Source organism: Varanus komodoensis, unplaced genomic scaffold, assembly GCF_004798865.1.
Source record: "Varanus komodoensis strain SLA01 unplaced genomic scaffold, ASM479886v1 scaffold1, whole genome shotgun sequence".
NCBI lineage: Eukaryota > Metazoa > Chordata > Lepidosauria > Squamata > Varanidae > Varanus > Varanus komodoensis.
Genome location: NW_025335268.1, coordinates 30013929 through 30030380, shown reverse-complemented (window position 1 = coordinate 30030380; position 16452 = coordinate 30013929). Strand labels below are relative to the sequence as shown.

Below are 16452 nucleotides of genomic sequence, written 5' to 3'. Positions count from 1 at the left end.
GATAAAGGGTAATGCTTTACATCCTGCACCAGCCCTGATGGAAGCCAAAAGTTTTACTAGACATTCAACAGCTGAGTAACTGATTGGCTTTCTCAAGGTTAGCAGGAAATGAATGCATCAAAGAAAAGCAGGATGGAAAACCATCCTTCAGGAAGGGGAATTTGAGCCGTTATTGCAAAAATATATGGGATTCCAGTTGAATAGCAACTCTTTTTTATTTTTCCTCTTCCATGAGAACAGTTTGGCAGCATTTTACAGGTTAAGTGGCAACCATGCTCCGAGGAGAAACAAACTTGATCCTTGGTACATTCAGAGTAGTTAAGTCACCGAACCAGACACAGTAAGTATGGTGATTCTTCAGAAATATTTTCAGGCTGAAACAGAGCCAGAAGGGTTCTTAGGACAGGAAGTGTGCTTAGAAGTGGCCTGCATTTAGAGGAAACAAGTTAGAGGAGTTATGTGGGATCAGCAAGACTGAATGCAAGCTCCAATCCTATACCAGGTGACAAGTGCTCCTCCACCAACTGCATCTTCGGCCCATGTAGGAAGGAGCCTTACATAGGTCATGCTAATGCAAAGGTGTAGAGCTCCTCTTCATAAGGAGATCCTGGGCCAAGCGGGATCGCCTCAGTCCCCCATGTGCTCCATGCACTTGACAGTGCTCCTTTGCATGTCTACCAAGCATGTGGATGGTGTAGCTTGGGTGGCCACTTGTGGATTGCCCAAAAAGAAGCCTAAAGAGAACACTGATTTGCATACGTTAATTTATATGTAGAGATGCAAATGTATAAAAAAATGCTCCAGTTAAAACAGAAATACAGTCTGTCTCGCAATGGTGTGGAAAACTCTGAGCAGATGACCTGTGTGCTCTTGATGGGCAGTGCCGAAGCCCAGCTCTTCCTTTGACTGGACATCCCTTCAGACAGAGGACACATGGCCACCCTAGCTGCCCAGTGCAGTGGGGCGGAGGAGCTACCCTGTGTACCCTCACAGCCCCTCTGCCATATGAGCTCTCCAGTCGGTGTCTCCTCCTGATCTGTGTGGCAAGCTTTTGCCGTTTCAAGGGGGAGGCGCATTTCTGCTGCTGCATTTACTTTTGAATTCACAAGGAAATAAAGTAGTAGTTCCCTTATACTCTTTACTAGTCAGACCTCATCTGGAATACTGTGTCCAGTTCTGGGCACTAAGATTTCAGAAAGATGCAGAAAAATTAGAAAGGGTTCAGGGGAGGGCAGCAGAAATGATCCAGGGTTTGGAAGCACTGCCATATGCAGAGAGACTGAGAGAACTGGGCATGTTTGGCCTTCAGAAGAGAAGACTAAGGGGGAACATGGTATCACCCTATAAGTACCTCAAAGGATGTCACAAAGAGGGAGGTCAAGATGTCTTCTTGCTGATACCAGAGTGCAGGACACAGAATAAGCAATTCAATTTTCCACAGCAATTCAAGTTTCCACAACCCAGATTCAAGCTGGACATCAGGAAAAGCTTCGTCACTCTCAGAGCAATGCAACAGCGGAACCAGCTGCCTAGAGGTGGTGGGCTCTCCCACACTAGAGGCATTCAAGGCGAAACTGGACAGCCACCTGAGTGGGATGGTGTAACTTGGAGTCCTGCACTGAGCAGGGGGTTGGACCCAATGGCCTTCATGGCCCCTTCCAACTCTACTCTTCTATGATCCCCTAGGTCTAGCTGGGACCTGGCTATAGGCAACCAGAGAAACTCCCCCCATTGTGTGAAATACATTTAAATTTATACTTCATCTTTCTCAACCCATCTAGCTCCTTGAAGGGCCTCAAAGCAATTGATGTCCTTTCCTACCCAGCAGCTGGTAGCTTGCCTATACCTTTCTCTATGAAAAAGATTTGCTATCTCCCACAAGCCCAAGTTTCCACAGCTTCATGTGGCCCTCCTGTATTCTCTGCTCTTTTACCTGATTAGCAAGTGCTCCCATCACTGATGGGAAGAAGCAAGAGCAGACGGCCAGTGTGAAGCTACATCTTTTTCATTTCAGAATCCTTTGACAGAGGTTCATGTGATGGAAAAACAGCCCTTCCAGGGGTACTGGGGACCTGGGATGAGAGCACAGCAGTCCATCCCGTGAAAGCATATGATTAGCAGACAGTTTCTTTCACCCGGTCTGTACTTCATCTCCTTTGCTGCTGCAAGAGACTATTTTACAGTTCTCTCTACACTCAAGTAGCACACATTCAAGCTTGTTTTTCTAGCAATCTTTTATTAAATGTGTAGGTAGAAGATAGACAGGTTTATGTGCACATACTTTTTTCCATACAAAAGATTTCCTTTCATGGAAAGGAAGAACATTGGCCATTAAAAATGGAGACTGCAACAAGTATCTTACAGCTGAACAAATATTGACAGCTGGTTTTCATATCTTCAGCAGATTAAAAGGCCTTCTTTAAAAAAAAAGTTCCACACTATAGCTAAACATGAAACAGAAACTCAAGATTAAAATAAAAATACCTGTCAGAACTCTTAAATTCATGTGAATCAAAAGGAACTATCATAATAGCCAGCCATTGTAATATAGAGTTTTCGTGAAGACAAGTGGATTCACTGGTTGTGCTACTGTTTCAATAGAGAATTTTTTAAGATGATGCATAATCCAACCAAAGGCTCAGAGGTTTCAGTAGAAGAGAGTTAGAGGTAAAGCAAATGCTTAAATTTGGCAAGGTCACTGTTGGGACCCATGGCCCTCCATGATAGAAAAGGCAGAAAACTTCAGCATGCCTCCTTCTCAATCATATCTGCTTTGAGAAACAAGACCTAGGATAGAAAACCCTACAGGTTTTCATTCATTTACGATAAATAAATATGACTATATAGAGAAACAGAAATGCAGAATACAGAGAGAACATACAACAGTCTTAAACAATGAGCAACATGGAAATGCCTCAGAGGGTTGACACTGATTTTTCTTATGCAAACTATGGACACAAAGGTTAACACTTTTTTTTTTAAATGCCATCATTTCCAAATAGGCACAATAAATACGATTGCAAATCCAAAATTGTCTAAAGAGAGGAGTTAAAATTAATTCATACCAGAGTTTCAGAGAAGCTTTCTGTTGCTGCACTCAGGTGGAGGGCTGGGCCAGAGACAAGAAGCAGTCAGGAACAAAAATTCTTGCAGCATTAAGAATCTTAAGCCTTAGGAGAAACATTTCAACCTTTCCAATAATGCATGTTGTGCATTACTGGAAAGTCAAGGGAGAGGCCATCTGAGTGCCCTTCGAAGGCTGGATCTGGGCTCTTGGCCTGCCTTTCTGCACCCCTGAACTAGGGGGTGGCTAATTGTTTCAGTAGGAGTTAGCCTGGTGGAAGGTGACTGAGACCATGGAGAGCTTCTCCTGCACAACTGTATAGAAGAGCAACTTCCATTTATTCTGTGCAGAGTGTGCATGCAAACTTCTTAGTGGATAGCACCCAGAATGTGCTACTGTTTTTACACCTCTCCTGAAAGAAGGCACACAAGACCAGAAAAGCTGCTGTAACCTCAGCCCCTCCCCCCAACATTCCTTTTCTTTAAATGCATACAGAAGGATCAACAAAACTGCTGTGGATCGCACTGGTCTTTCCAGCCCTACAATTTTGTGGGGAGGAAATATTTTTTAAACCCTTTCATTTGCTTCTGTGGCGATAACCAGTTTCAGCTGAAAAAATGTGGGATGGACAACACATGTTCTATTGCCGAAAGGAAGAATGCTATTAAGGTCATGTATGCTGCCTTAATTAAATTATTGGATTCTACATCAAATGTGCAACCATTTGACAGAATGTACTGCTGTACTGGAAGAGAGAAAAAGACTAATGTGGAACATGGGTAAGGAAGGTCTCTGCATCACTTGATAGCTCGTCTTGTTACTCCTTAATGAGATCCAAACTCAAGAAGACATGCACGGATCATGCATTCAGCAATTGTGTAATAGGATGTCAATCATGCAATTAGTGAATGTTTGTTTGGCTTAAAATAAAGTGATGGATGCCTGGTGGGATCAGGGCCCTGGCTTGGGGAGGAAGGGATTTACAGTTGCCTTCCAGTGCAGTGCTGGATTGACAGCTCTGTGCGTGCTCCATTTTCTCCAGGGAGCAGCTCCCTCCGGTTGCTCGGTTGCTCAATCATCCCATTTGGTCCTTAATGTCTCTCAGTTGAAAGTGTGAACTGTTGAAATTGAAAAACATCGGCTCTGAACAAAAATGGAAGTTTGGGCAGTATTGGTAAACCATTTGATCAGTGTGTGTGTGTGAATGGCTTTCTATTATGTCAGCAGATTGTATGTTCAGAGTTATAATTTTTGTAAACCACCCAAAGAGCTTTGAAGAGCAGTACAGAAATATAATAAATGAATTCTGCAAGGCTTCATTTGAACATGCAGGGAACAGAATGGAGCTGAAATGGACCTCTCAGATTCACAGTCCTACCTGGAGGTAATGAACTTGGGCATCTTTTTGGCAATTCTTTCCTCAAATGGGAGAAATTCTAATAAATTGGGGGTGGAGACTGGGACTTCCTTGGCAGATGAGGACAGTGGTGGCTTCTTTTTCCAGTGCATCTTTTCTAGTGCCATTCTCCACCTCTCCACCTCCACAGCACCTGGCCTTAGAATGACCACATGCTGTGGCACACAATTGTCACAAAGCAATTCAATGAAACCCTTTGCACTGCTGCTAAAAATCAAGACTACTTTCTTTTTGTAAAGTAAAGCAAAGATTAACTAAACAATATTTCAGAATAATGAATGAATTTCAACATTAGCTGAAGGAATTTTCCTTCTTTCCCCAAAAAAAAGTCATGCAGAAGGTAAAGCTGATCTGTCCCACTGAAGTGCAGGGGTTTCAGTGCAGACTAACCTTTATCTGGGATTGGACCCAAATGTAGCCATCCTTATCTGTAGCCTCATTGGAAACTATGGGACTTGGGGCAATCATAACCAACTCCCATTGATTACAATGAGCCTACTTTAAGTATGGCTAAATCTGGAAGTAACTTGTGCATCACTTGTGCAACAACAAAGGCCTAAAGAACTTACAGATCTTGACCTGCATGTCAATTCTAGATTGTGTACCTTTTTTTTTTTTTTTTGCTGTTGTTTCTTCCATGTTGTTCCTTGGCACAATTCAGCACCCTACAAGTATTACTGTAGAAATGCTATCTGTTCCTAAGAATTGTGCACACTGCAGTCCCCAAAGGTTTTCAAGAAACTGTTGAGAAAAAAAAATCAAACAAAAAACCACGGGGGAGAGAAGAGCCTCTAAGGGTTTACCCCCTACCCTAATGATTTACTGATAATGTAAATTTGCCCAGCAGGTGTAGAACCACAAGGACAAGGTTCACACACCCTGAAAATTGCATATGGTGCAAGGCAGATGCCCTGCTGCCTATAACACCAGAGTTACAGAGCTTCAGACTGGTAGACAGTAGATGAAGACCCATTTTAGGATAACGGCCTCCATAAGAATTATACATCCTAGCCAATATACTGCTACATTTTGGAATATAGTAGGCAAATCATTCTGTGTGTTCAATATTTGTGCAGTTTGCTCACCAGCCTCTTTAGTGAGCAAGCTGGACCACCCAATAGTACATGAGCAGTCCTCTGATTCCTAGTCTGGTATCACTGGAACACTTAAGATGCTATGCTTCAATTACTAGCTTGCACTTCGATCAGATCTGCTGGATAGAACAACATGATAAACTACAGAGGACAGCAATAAGGAAGGAGAGTATCTCACTTAATGAGGTGTGTACATGTGTGCATGTATAGATAGACAAAAGAACAAGCATAACTGTCCTGCTGGATCAGGCCACAGGCCCACCTAGTCTAGCATTCTGTGGGCACAGTGGCCCATTGGCCGCCTGTGGCAATAATAATAGCACCTTCCCAATCATGTTTCTCAGCAACTGGTGTTCAGAGCATGCTGCCTCTGATGCTAGAGGTAAGGCATAGATGTCATGACTAGGAGCCATCGACTGTCTTCTGTTTCCCAACAGATCAGCTGTCGTTCCATTTTTTGTGAATGTTCTCCAGCAAGAGCCTCTTTAGTATGATCACACCACAAATTCTTCTGGGAGTTGATCTTCTCCCAAAAGATCCAGAGACAGGCAGTTCATGGACCTCTTTCCATAGAGGGCTGACTTGGTTTTACAGTCAGCGGTTGAATACACACATCCATAGCTGGCCAGCTTATCCTCTAAGGCAAAACCAAAAGTGTAGCTACGAGAGGTATTGGCAGACAGTGTGGCGCTCAGTGGCGAATGAAGATGCTTGTGAAGACGAATGTCATCCAGACTTTGGCTGTGCTGGTCTGGGCACTTCATAGTCTTTGGCTGTGTGATCTGTCGGTTTAAGAATGGCATACATTAAAAATGAACAACATTCATTCTGCAAGGAATACAAAAAGGAAGAACAAAGCTGGCATGTATCTTTATTTATTTATATTTCATTTTTATACTTCTCTTGCATAGAGAAGCTCCCAGTGCATCTCCATCTCATCTCAATTTGCTAACATTCCCCTTGCCCTCTTTTATGGAAACTGACTTAAGGAAAAAGCTGTGAATCATTATGGAATTTTGAATCATTCAACTCTTCATGCCTTGATACTGATACAGCATCACCACTGACATGTACCATGAACTGAGTTTTGGAATGGACTTACTTGCCAAGGAATGCTAGTGCTTGCTTGGGTTGGGAGGGTGTGGGGAGGAGGAAAGGGAAAAGGCAAGAAAGCCACATCCCATGGCTACATCTAGAGAAGGTTCAGCATCCCTGATCATGCTGAGAGTTCTACACAGAGTCAAGTGGGCACAAATATGCTTCCTTTTCAGACCTGTCCAGTTCAACACGGCAAGGTCTGAAAGGAATGCAGCCAGCACACCTAGTTGTACCTTGGGGCATGTGTTGGGCCTTCTGTGTTCTCTTTAACACCTGAACAGGGCTTCACAGTGCAATATTATGACCAGTTAGTCCGACCTAAGTCCTTGTGGCATAGTCCTGGTTAAGTGTCCATGGCTAAAAACAATAAAACTTGACTTAACAGTTAAGCACATACCATCAGCCTTCCCCAGTCTGATGCTCTCCAGGTGCACTGGACTTCAGCTGAATTTAATTATTCTAAATAGACCTCTTTTAATTAGCAGTTGACAATGGGCATGATTTTACTTTCCAAACATTGCTGCTATATTGTGTTAGAGGAACGAAACATTAGAAGCATTTTGAACTGAGCAATTTGTGCTCAAACCACAGACTGCCGAGAAACAGCAAGTCCCACAATGACAAAGGCTACAGTCAAAAGGCTTTTCTTGTGACAGTAACCACATTTGGATCATTACAGATAAAAGTGGAGGAGGGGTTGTTTTTGTTTTTTACAGACCAAAATATTATTGTTTAAGACACAACATAAAAACCTCTATCTAGAAACTAAATCCAAGAGCTAAACCCAGCTCTATGCATTCTTTGTTTTGGATTGTATCCAGCGTTGAATGATTTATGCCATGTTTTGTGCTTACAAATAGATGTTCCACCAAAGTCCCTGTGCTTGAAACCAGAACCTCGTCTCCTCATATGGCATAGAAAGCTCACTCATCTGCCCGTCAGTAGAGCTCTGTTTTGACAGTGTAACCTCCCTGTGTCCAGCCATACAACTAGAATCATAAGAGGGAGAAGGGGCCCGGTGTTTCCATCGCTGCCCCCCCCCCCAGGGGAGGGCAAATTCTTGCTGTGGGGCATGTGCTATTGAATGCCAAACCAGACATTATTTTGAAAGAGGCAGCCTGCAAGCACAGGTTTTATTTTTACTTTAGCATAAGCAGAGGAGGCCTGATCTAGATCCAAACCTTAATGTGTGCTTGAGGGTGCTTTAACCCTTCCCCTGCATAGGACGCAATCCAAAGACGGGGCCCTGTGCCTGCAATGTTATTTGCAACAGAAACTGCAGGTGTGCACTCCCACCACCACTGCTGGTGGTCTCTGGAAGAAGCCCATAGCAGTGGGGAAGAGTTAAGGCTCGCCTACCCTAGACCAAGGGAGTTCCCTGCACCTGCTCTAGAGTAAAAACAATAATGTCTGTCTGGCCCACAGAACTCTGATCTTCAAGGTTTCCAGTTTACGGGGAGAATGTCCATGGCCTTTGCTATAGATGTTCACCCTCCAGGCTGTGGAGGCAACAAACAAGACAGAGGAGAGGAGGAGTGGGGGAAACCGCCGTGCTTGTCCTGCACTCCTTCATGTGAATCCGATCACACAATCATGTGTAGAGCTAGAAGCGGTTTTCCCAGCCTAGTGCCAGCTGGATGTTTGGGGCTTCAGCTCCCTTCAGCAGCAGTAGTACCACCATTGTCAGGAATGTTGGGACTTATAGTCTAGAACACCTTGGGGGCACTAAACTGGGGAAGGTTGGCTAGGGTAGTAATGAAAGCTAAGTTTGCTGCAGGACTCGCATGAGCCATGTCCTTACCTGATGAAGGGATTCCACGCTTTGACCTTGGACCTTAATCAAGGTGACTTGCACTACTGAAAGATGGTTCTTATTCATGTCTGATGTGGTGGGGAAGAAAAGGAAATAAAATCAGATGGATAGGTGCAAATGCAAAGAAACACGGGTCGTGACGCTTGCAAGGGCAGTAGGGTGGGAGAGACAATGTGCAGCAAGTGTCTGAGACGGGTGGGGTAAGCCAGGTGGGCTGGGATTTCTGGAGGCAGCTTCCTCAAGAGTGGAAGGAAAGAGTGTGCATTCAGAGAATGCCTGTGGAGTCTGCAGGGAAGCCAGGCATATGCCTGTAGGAGGGCACGCCCACAGGGGTTTCGTCCCACTGACGTCCATCACGATCACCGACCCTTCCTACCCACAGAAAACTTTGGGAACTTCGGGTTCCTGAAGGGAAATGGGAACAGGGAAATGTTGCCCAAAAGCCAGTCTTCCTGCAGATCACCTCCTGATTATGGGAGGCATTAACATGGCTCTCTGCCACTTCTCCCAGGCCCCCAAATATTATTTACTTCATCTATCTATTATGTTTCGGTATATAATGACAAGCCATAAAGGTTCCTGCAGCCAGTCCTAGTGATGTTTCGTATATGCTTTGAATCAGCTTGCATACACGCACAAACACACAGCCAAAAGCAAGCATTCAGTTCTAGGGATTGTGGGTCATATTCCACTTAAATACAACTTCTAGCATGTTTCCTGCACAAACAAGATCCTGAAAACATGAACACGTAATTAAAGCTTCACAAACACCTAACTGGAAATTCCAGGGCTTGACAGGAATGACTAAACTGTTTCCCCAGTCGCCCTATTCCCCTGTCCCCATGAATTCCTGAAAGCCACAATTCCTTGATATCCCCTCCCACATTTTTCTTGCATCACTCATAGAACTCCCTAGAAATTTACTAAGCATTTAAAAACTGGAACACATTCATCAGATTAGCCTAAATTGTATAACTTTGCTCCCTGTGGCTGGTTTTAGCTAGGGAATTATGGAGTGCCCCAGTTGTGAAGTAGGCTGTGCCACTGCAAAGTTATGCGGAATATACTCTCACCTTGGCAGCAAACGTCGTCTTCTGTCTGTGGATCTACAGACCTCTCATGAGTGTCTTCCACCAGCTGAGGACCGTCCACAGGGACCTCTTCTGGCTCATCTACTCCCAATTCAATTTCTGGAAAGTATGGAAGAGGAACTGACATGAGGACTCCACTGTTTCTAGCCCCTGCCGCTCATTTCTTAATTCTGTTGCCATACAAAAGAACTTGCAGCCAGCCACCCCATCCCTTCCATGCCTTACCATCATCCCGAGCACCATCTGCTCTCTCTTTGCTGCCACTGTCAATGCTGGAGCTGCCGTAGCTGATCTTTGAGCCGCAAAACTGCTCTGCCTGATGGACCAAACCAAAGGGCTCGTCCACAGACATTTCCACTGATATCCGATGCCTTGAGTCAGCCTCAATGCCAGACGTGTGTGAGCTGCTGTGGCTGTCTGTTGATTGTCGAGACAGCCGGTTGTTCCTCTCACTTCCTCTGCTGCTGCCGCCATCATGGGAATGCTTGTCTGATGGATCAAGATCCATTTCAAAGGTATCGCTGATGTAGGATTCCCGGTATCGCTTCTTTTCTGGAAGAAGGGGGCAGGATATTGGGAAAAGTGAGGAAAGCGTATTGAATACGATATTCACACAATGAACAAGGTAAAGCCAATGGAATGCGGGACGGGACTTGGGAGTTCTGGGCTGTAGTCCTCCTTCAGCCACGGAGGTCACATCATGGCAGGCCACCAGCTCTCAGTATCTCACCAGAGAATGGGGAGGATTTTGAAAACTACCTTAACTCTGCAGGAAAAAAGCTGGGACATAAATATAAATAAACTTTTAAAAGAATATACAAATACAAAGACACAACATACAAAAGCCACCTTCTTTAAAGGTGCAAAAAGCATAAGGAGGTGGGGTGAGGGAGCCTAGCAATCGGGTTCATAAAATAAAAAACAGCACTGCACCACACACAGCTCCTCCTGCTCATCACTTAACTATTGCTTTTTTGCCCAAATATTCCAAAATCTGGGGGGGGGGGGTGGAATTCACAAGGAAGCACGAAGGCTGAGCATCTTATCTAAAAAAACCCAAACTAGCCAAAAGGTAAGCTGCAGTTTAGTAGTGGGCCTCAGCGGGTGCCCAAGCAAGCCAGCTTTGATATCAGTCCTGCCTGCCTCCTGCCTGCTGAAACATAGCTCAGAAAGGTTCCTGACCTGGTGAACTTCTTGGCCTTGCATGGGTGCTGGTAGTTATTGGCCTTCTCAAATGCAACTCCTCCCCATCACGTACCTTCTGCATCTTCCAACATCTGGATCTGCTTAAGGATGGGCTGGATGTTCAGAAAGAGCCGATGGCTGTTGCTGAGCAGCTGCAGCAGGTGCCGAGAACGGAAGGGGCAACCGGTATAGTAAACCAGCTTCCGGGCAGAAGGCAAACCATCTGGCTGGATCACAAACTTCTTCCCCTGATTATACGGATGTGGAGAGAAGAATATAGGAGGACAATATCAGAAAGGCATATACAGCTTAGACACAAAAGGGGTTGGAACTCAACTATCCATCCAGCCTGGCACTGCTCTCCATGACTGGTATCCATCTCTTATGATTTCAGGCAGAAGTTTTTTCTGTCCCATGGTTCTTTATGTAGTGGTACCAGGAGTGGACCTGAGACCTTGCATCTCCAAAGCACTATGGCCAGCTTCCACAAGAAGACCGTCAACCCTAACTCTGAAATGGTGGAGAACTTTTGGACTTCCACATATGGTTGGGAATCTTAATACCCATCAGCTTTAACTGGCATGACCAATACCCAGGGATGATAGGAGTTGTAGTACAACAACTGGAAAGCCACAGATTTCTTTGTGAGTTCTTAAGAGGCTATCTTCTTCAGTATGTCCCACTGAGATTCTTAAGATCCAAAGTACTCTCCTAACCATACAAAAGTGATTTACCACAGTTCAGCAATGACCTGGATCCTTAACCCTTGCACCCCTTTCCTGGAGACGTTGCCAAAATTCACACCATCTTCTAGAAGCACAGCAATATTTCTGCACTTTGGACTCACATACGAGTATGTGTTTGAATACACAAAGAGGTGCTTACAGGCAAGGACTCTACCAAGAAATTGCCCTGCTTCATTCATGCAATTTCGCAGAGGTCCAGGCTTTGGATAGAACCCAATGGGGCACATCAGTCCTTGCCAATTCTCTTCCACCCTGCCAATTATATGGCACAAACGGCCCCTACACCTTGTGCAGCTGTGATTAAGCACTTGCAGAATAACCCAAAACGAGTGGAAAAGCTCGTTTATGGAGGAGCGGAGTGGGCACAGCTTACATAAGAGCATTTCCACTTATTATCAGGTCACGCCCTAGGAGGCACTCAACTTTCCTTGCCTAAGTGGGGAGTCAGCAGAACAGAAAAGAATCAGCACAAGTGTAAGTGCCCTCTTGAATTCTGCCCCATGCATCTTGCACTTGTTACTCTCCATTGGTTTCCCAATATTTATGCTGCCCTCTTTTCTTCAAGAACAAAACATGAGGAAAGGGCAGAAGAGCTGCATATGTTCGATTAGAGTTTTGATTGGCACTGCTGGAAGTCCCCTAACAACATAATTCTATGAAGTAAAGGTTTACTTACACAGAAGTAAGCCCCACTGACTGCAATGGCGCTTTCTCTAGATAAGCATGTGCAGGACCACTGACATTTTATTAACTATATCTGTTAATATAAAATCAAAATCCATGCATTTATCGCTCCCAGCCTTTCACGACTGTGCAATACACACTGCAAGTAAAACAAAGACCATCGCCAAGTTCTGGAAAACTCACAAGAAAGGCAAGCTTCCCGATATGAGACCAAGGGAAATCGTAGAGCAGCTGGCGCACGTGGTTCACTTCCTGCAACGAGACAGAACACTTACGAAAAGAGAGAAGACAAAGGCATTGAGCCAGATCCAGGAGAACGTGCTGCATCACAGCAAGAGTCCAGCCAGGCCATCACACCAGTTACCTGCCCAGATGAGGCTGCTTCAGTCCCTTTAGCACACCACAGTGCACCCCACTCCTCAGGACTTTGTCTAGCAGTGCACGTTTGTGTGCATATAGGAGAGTTAAAGCTACACTCTTATACCTACTTACCTAGAAGCTACTGAACCTAGATCACAGAGAGGGATAAGTACATAATTCCGCTGTTACCGTCTTTCCATATCTCACCTGATAGATGTGCACCCCTTTGAGTGTCAGGCCAAGGATGACTGTAGGGCGGTCCTCCTTCTTATCCTGGGAAGACACAGAAATGCAGGATAAAAACACAACTCTCCCTGCATACTTCTTTGATGGTCAGTGAGGATGTTATCAGCTCGAGGCCCTGCAAGCTCTCATGCAACCAGAAGAAACAGCAACTCACCCAGTGCCATGTGTTCTCCTTTGTGCTGCTGCCACCAAGAACTCTCCCCTTGCTGCTCTCCCCTCATTGCCCAACCCTGTACTTCTGTTGCCGTGCCAGGCAGCTCTAGGAAGCCATGTCTGGGCTCATGAGGCCTGGCCAAGCTCAAGGGGGTAAATGCTGGTCCTTGGCTGCATATTCCTGGCTGGAGCCATGGAGAAGCCCATTCACAACTGCGGGTTTGGACTACAGCTCCCAACATTCTTGCCCATTGGCCACACTGGCTGTGAGTTAAGACCAAAACATCTGGAGGACACCTGGTTGGGGAAGGCTGACTTAAGGGAATCACAGGGCTGGGAGGTTGTTTGTTACAATAAACAACAGTTCCTGATTTCCTTTTTTACCCAACTAGACCATCTGCAAAAGCATACTAATTGTAAAGAGCTTATTGTGATCACATAATAATTAGAGTGGTTTTTGCTTCTTTTGGTTAGAAACTACTGGCATTTATGTTAAGATTACCGTATTTTTCACTCTATAAGACGCACTTTTCCCCCCTCAAAAGTAAGGGGAAATGTCTGTGTATCTTATAGAGCAAATGTGTGTGCGCCCAACGCCCAGGACGCTGCTGGCCCGGCTGCACCACGTGGCACCACCTGGCCGGCACGCGCTCGGCATGCCCTGCTCCGCCCCCCTCCTCCAGCACAGGTGAGAGCTGTGCCACTCAGGGTGAGCGGTGTGGAGGAGGAGGAGCCGCGGGCTTTAATCCGCCGGCCGCACAGAGAGACGGACTGCTCACCCCCACCGCCTGGGAAGACCTGCCGCTGCGCCGCCCAGAAGACCACCACCGGCACGCTGCCAGCCCCACGTGGCAGCACCTGGCCGGCACGCACTCGGCGCGCCCTGCTCCACCCCCCTCCTCCAGCACAGGTGAGAGCTGTTAATCACAGGTCGGTGTGTGTTTTCAAATGGCAACCTGTCTTTTAATGAAGCCCATGGGGAAGTGATGGGGAATGTGCCTATGATTATCAGGAAGCTTTCCATGGATCCCTCCTCTAAAAACTAGGTGCGTCTTATGGTCAGGTGCATCTTATAGAGTGAAAAATAGGGTAGCTCAATGTTGGCTACAAGGATCCAGCTTCTGTAAACATCAACAATCATAATCATGAAAATCAAAAGTGATAATGGAACATAGACACTATGTTACCATGGTGGTATCCATGGCAAATTCTGGATTAATTAGCCCACAAATTGTGGGCAGCATGCCATGCCTGAGGCACCCTCTGGGATGTCTGAGCAGGGTCACTTGAGGTTGTTGCTGGATTAAAGAAACGCAAGTTAACTTATGGTTTGTACTTGGGTTAACTTGAAGTTGAGCCCCGAACAGCCCCAATTGCCCCTGTTTGGACAGCATGGAAACAACCCCCAAAAGAGGCATTTTAAGGTCGTGAAAGCACACAGAGGGCAACTTGCATGCGGTTTGGTTGCAAGCCCCCTCAATTTGTGGGCTAATTAATCCATGCTGGTCATTATCATTGTATCCAAACATGGCTTATAAACCTATCTACCAGCATATGAAAAACTAGCACAAACACCCCCACCCCATATTTCAAGTTAGACAGGAATTCAGGAATTAAAGCAACTTATTTCAGTTCTGGGCACCAGGCCTGTCGGATCTTGTCACATGCCTCTCTTTTGGCTTGTACTTACAGCAGGGAGCTTAAAGTGGAAGAAAATGCAGGAGTGGAAAAAGTCTTCCAGAAGACTGAGACAAACAGGGTGCTCCTGCTCTCTGGCATGGATGTGGGAAAAGCTTGCATGCTCATGGATCCTCATGAGGGCAATGGAAGCCCCTGAGTACATACAGCCAATTTGTCACAAGTGATTCACAATACTTCTAGCTTGCTATGAGTGAAGTGTACTCTAGCCAAGCCTGTTGTTGAAACTGTATGCCTAGACCATAGTCTATATAGTTTAGTCTCTGGTTTAATTTTTTTAAAGAAAAGGACTCAAATTTTAAACACCCTGTTTCAATACTCAAAAGAAGAAAGAGCCTCATCCAACCTTTTGCAGTCTGTAGAAGTGGACAGGCACATCTTCCAGCAAACACGACTCCTTGACATACTTCAGAATAGCTTCTCGAGTGGAGAGGCCTTGCTGCTCCTGATGCATCTCCGGGGCATGCTTCAGGATATAATCACTGCCTCGCTTTGCAATTATCTGCCACAAGAGAAAGATGCAACATCAGCACTTTCCTTGGCTTCCCTTCAACAGAGCCATCAGACACAACAGCTGGCGTGCAAAGCATGCTGCCTGAGGCTTGGGCAAGCCTGACCTCCCCCTCAGGGAATTCTTCCCTGCTTGGAAGGGCAGGATCTTCTTTTGAGCCTTTCTTCAGACGCCCCTTGTATCACAGGTTTGCTAGGTGTGTACAATTCACAGGGCTTACAGAAGGCCTTTAAGCAGGGATGCAAGAAGTGAGGCCCACTGAACTGTTTCTAGTGGTCCAGCAGACTTCCCAGCATCTGATGCTGGTACAGAAGAAAATGGGAAAGCCTGGGCTTTCCCATTATAGCATTTTCAGAAGGAACTCCAGGGATTCCCTTGAAAGAAATTCCTTCCCCATCTCTGAGGAGTGATCAAACATTAGGGGTTCCCTTGCTAGCTCCAGTTAGCAAGAGAAACTCCAAGCATTAGTGTTTGTGCAGATATGTGCAGCCCCTGACACTGTCCAGTTTGTGGGCCTCGGAGTCAAAAACATTCAGCACCCCTGCCCTTAAGAGAATCACTGGGCACCCAGAGTAGAAGCAGTTTTATTTCCCTAAAATCTGCTGGTGCTTTTAGTTTCGTTTAAAGGTTTAATGTTTAAAATGCTGAATTATTGTTCTCTAAAAACTTTCTGAACTGCACATTTCCTTGAACCCTGCATATGATAAAGGGCAGTATAGAAACATTTTAAATAAATAAAGATTCCTAAAAATCTTTATTTATGTTTTACTGTTACATTTTACTGAGTGAGAACTAGGAATTTTCTCATTGTGCTCCCTTTTAATTATAAGGCAAAACCAAATCAGAACAAAAAAAAGTATCCAAAGAGCATTTGTGTCGATTGCTTTTATTACTTCTATTTATGGCTAAAATTTAAACTGGGATGGGGATTTTCAGCAGTTGCAAATTCTCCCATCCTACCACAGCACAAGAGAAGTTAAATTTTAGAAACTCTTTCTCCATAACTGCTAATGATAAATGGAAACACTGTTCCAAAAATATTCTCCAGCTCTCATTTTCTCATCAATGCAGTACCAAATCACTATAGAAAGCTGTACGGTGGTGGTGGGGAACCCTTACAGTGTATCAGATTCTATAGATCAATATTGCAATATACAAGAGTAAGATTAACAGCTTCCATGTCTTTAATAGTAGCTGTGAGCGTGGGAAAGTTAATTCTTTCACAGTACTTCAGTGAAGTGAGAATCTTCACTTCCTGCAGGTATGCAAGGCATCCAAGTGACCTAAGCAAA

General features: G+C 45.1%; 1 protein-coding gene across 2 annotated transcripts in view; it reads right to left on the bottom strand.

The window, feature by feature from the left end:
- Positions 1 to 4525: 4525 nt before the first annotated feature.
- Positions 4526 to 16452, bottom strand: part of FRMD1 (FERM domain containing 1) — a 29206-nt gene continuing 17279 nt past the window's right edge. For both annotated transcript variants that reach the window (XM_044421128.1, XM_044421120.1), the window contains 8 exons: positions 14996 to 15151; positions 12760 to 12825; positions 12376 to 12444; positions 10836 to 11010; positions 9803 to 10129; positions 9560 to 9676; positions 8475 to 8554; positions 4526 to 6357 (listed from right to left, as the gene is read on the bottom strand). In XM_044421128.1, the coding sequence (XP_044277063.1) occupies positions 6070 to 6357; positions 8475 to 8554; positions 9560 to 9676; positions 9803 to 10129; positions 10836 to 11010; positions 12376 to 12444; positions 12760 to 12825; positions 14996 to 15151 (1278 nt within the window). In that variant the 3' untranslated portion in view covers positions 4526 to 6069. The remainder of the gene's footprint in view (positions 6358 to 8474; positions 8555 to 9559; positions 9677 to 9802; positions 10130 to 10835; positions 11011 to 12375; positions 12445 to 12759; positions 12826 to 14995; positions 15152 to 16452) is intronic.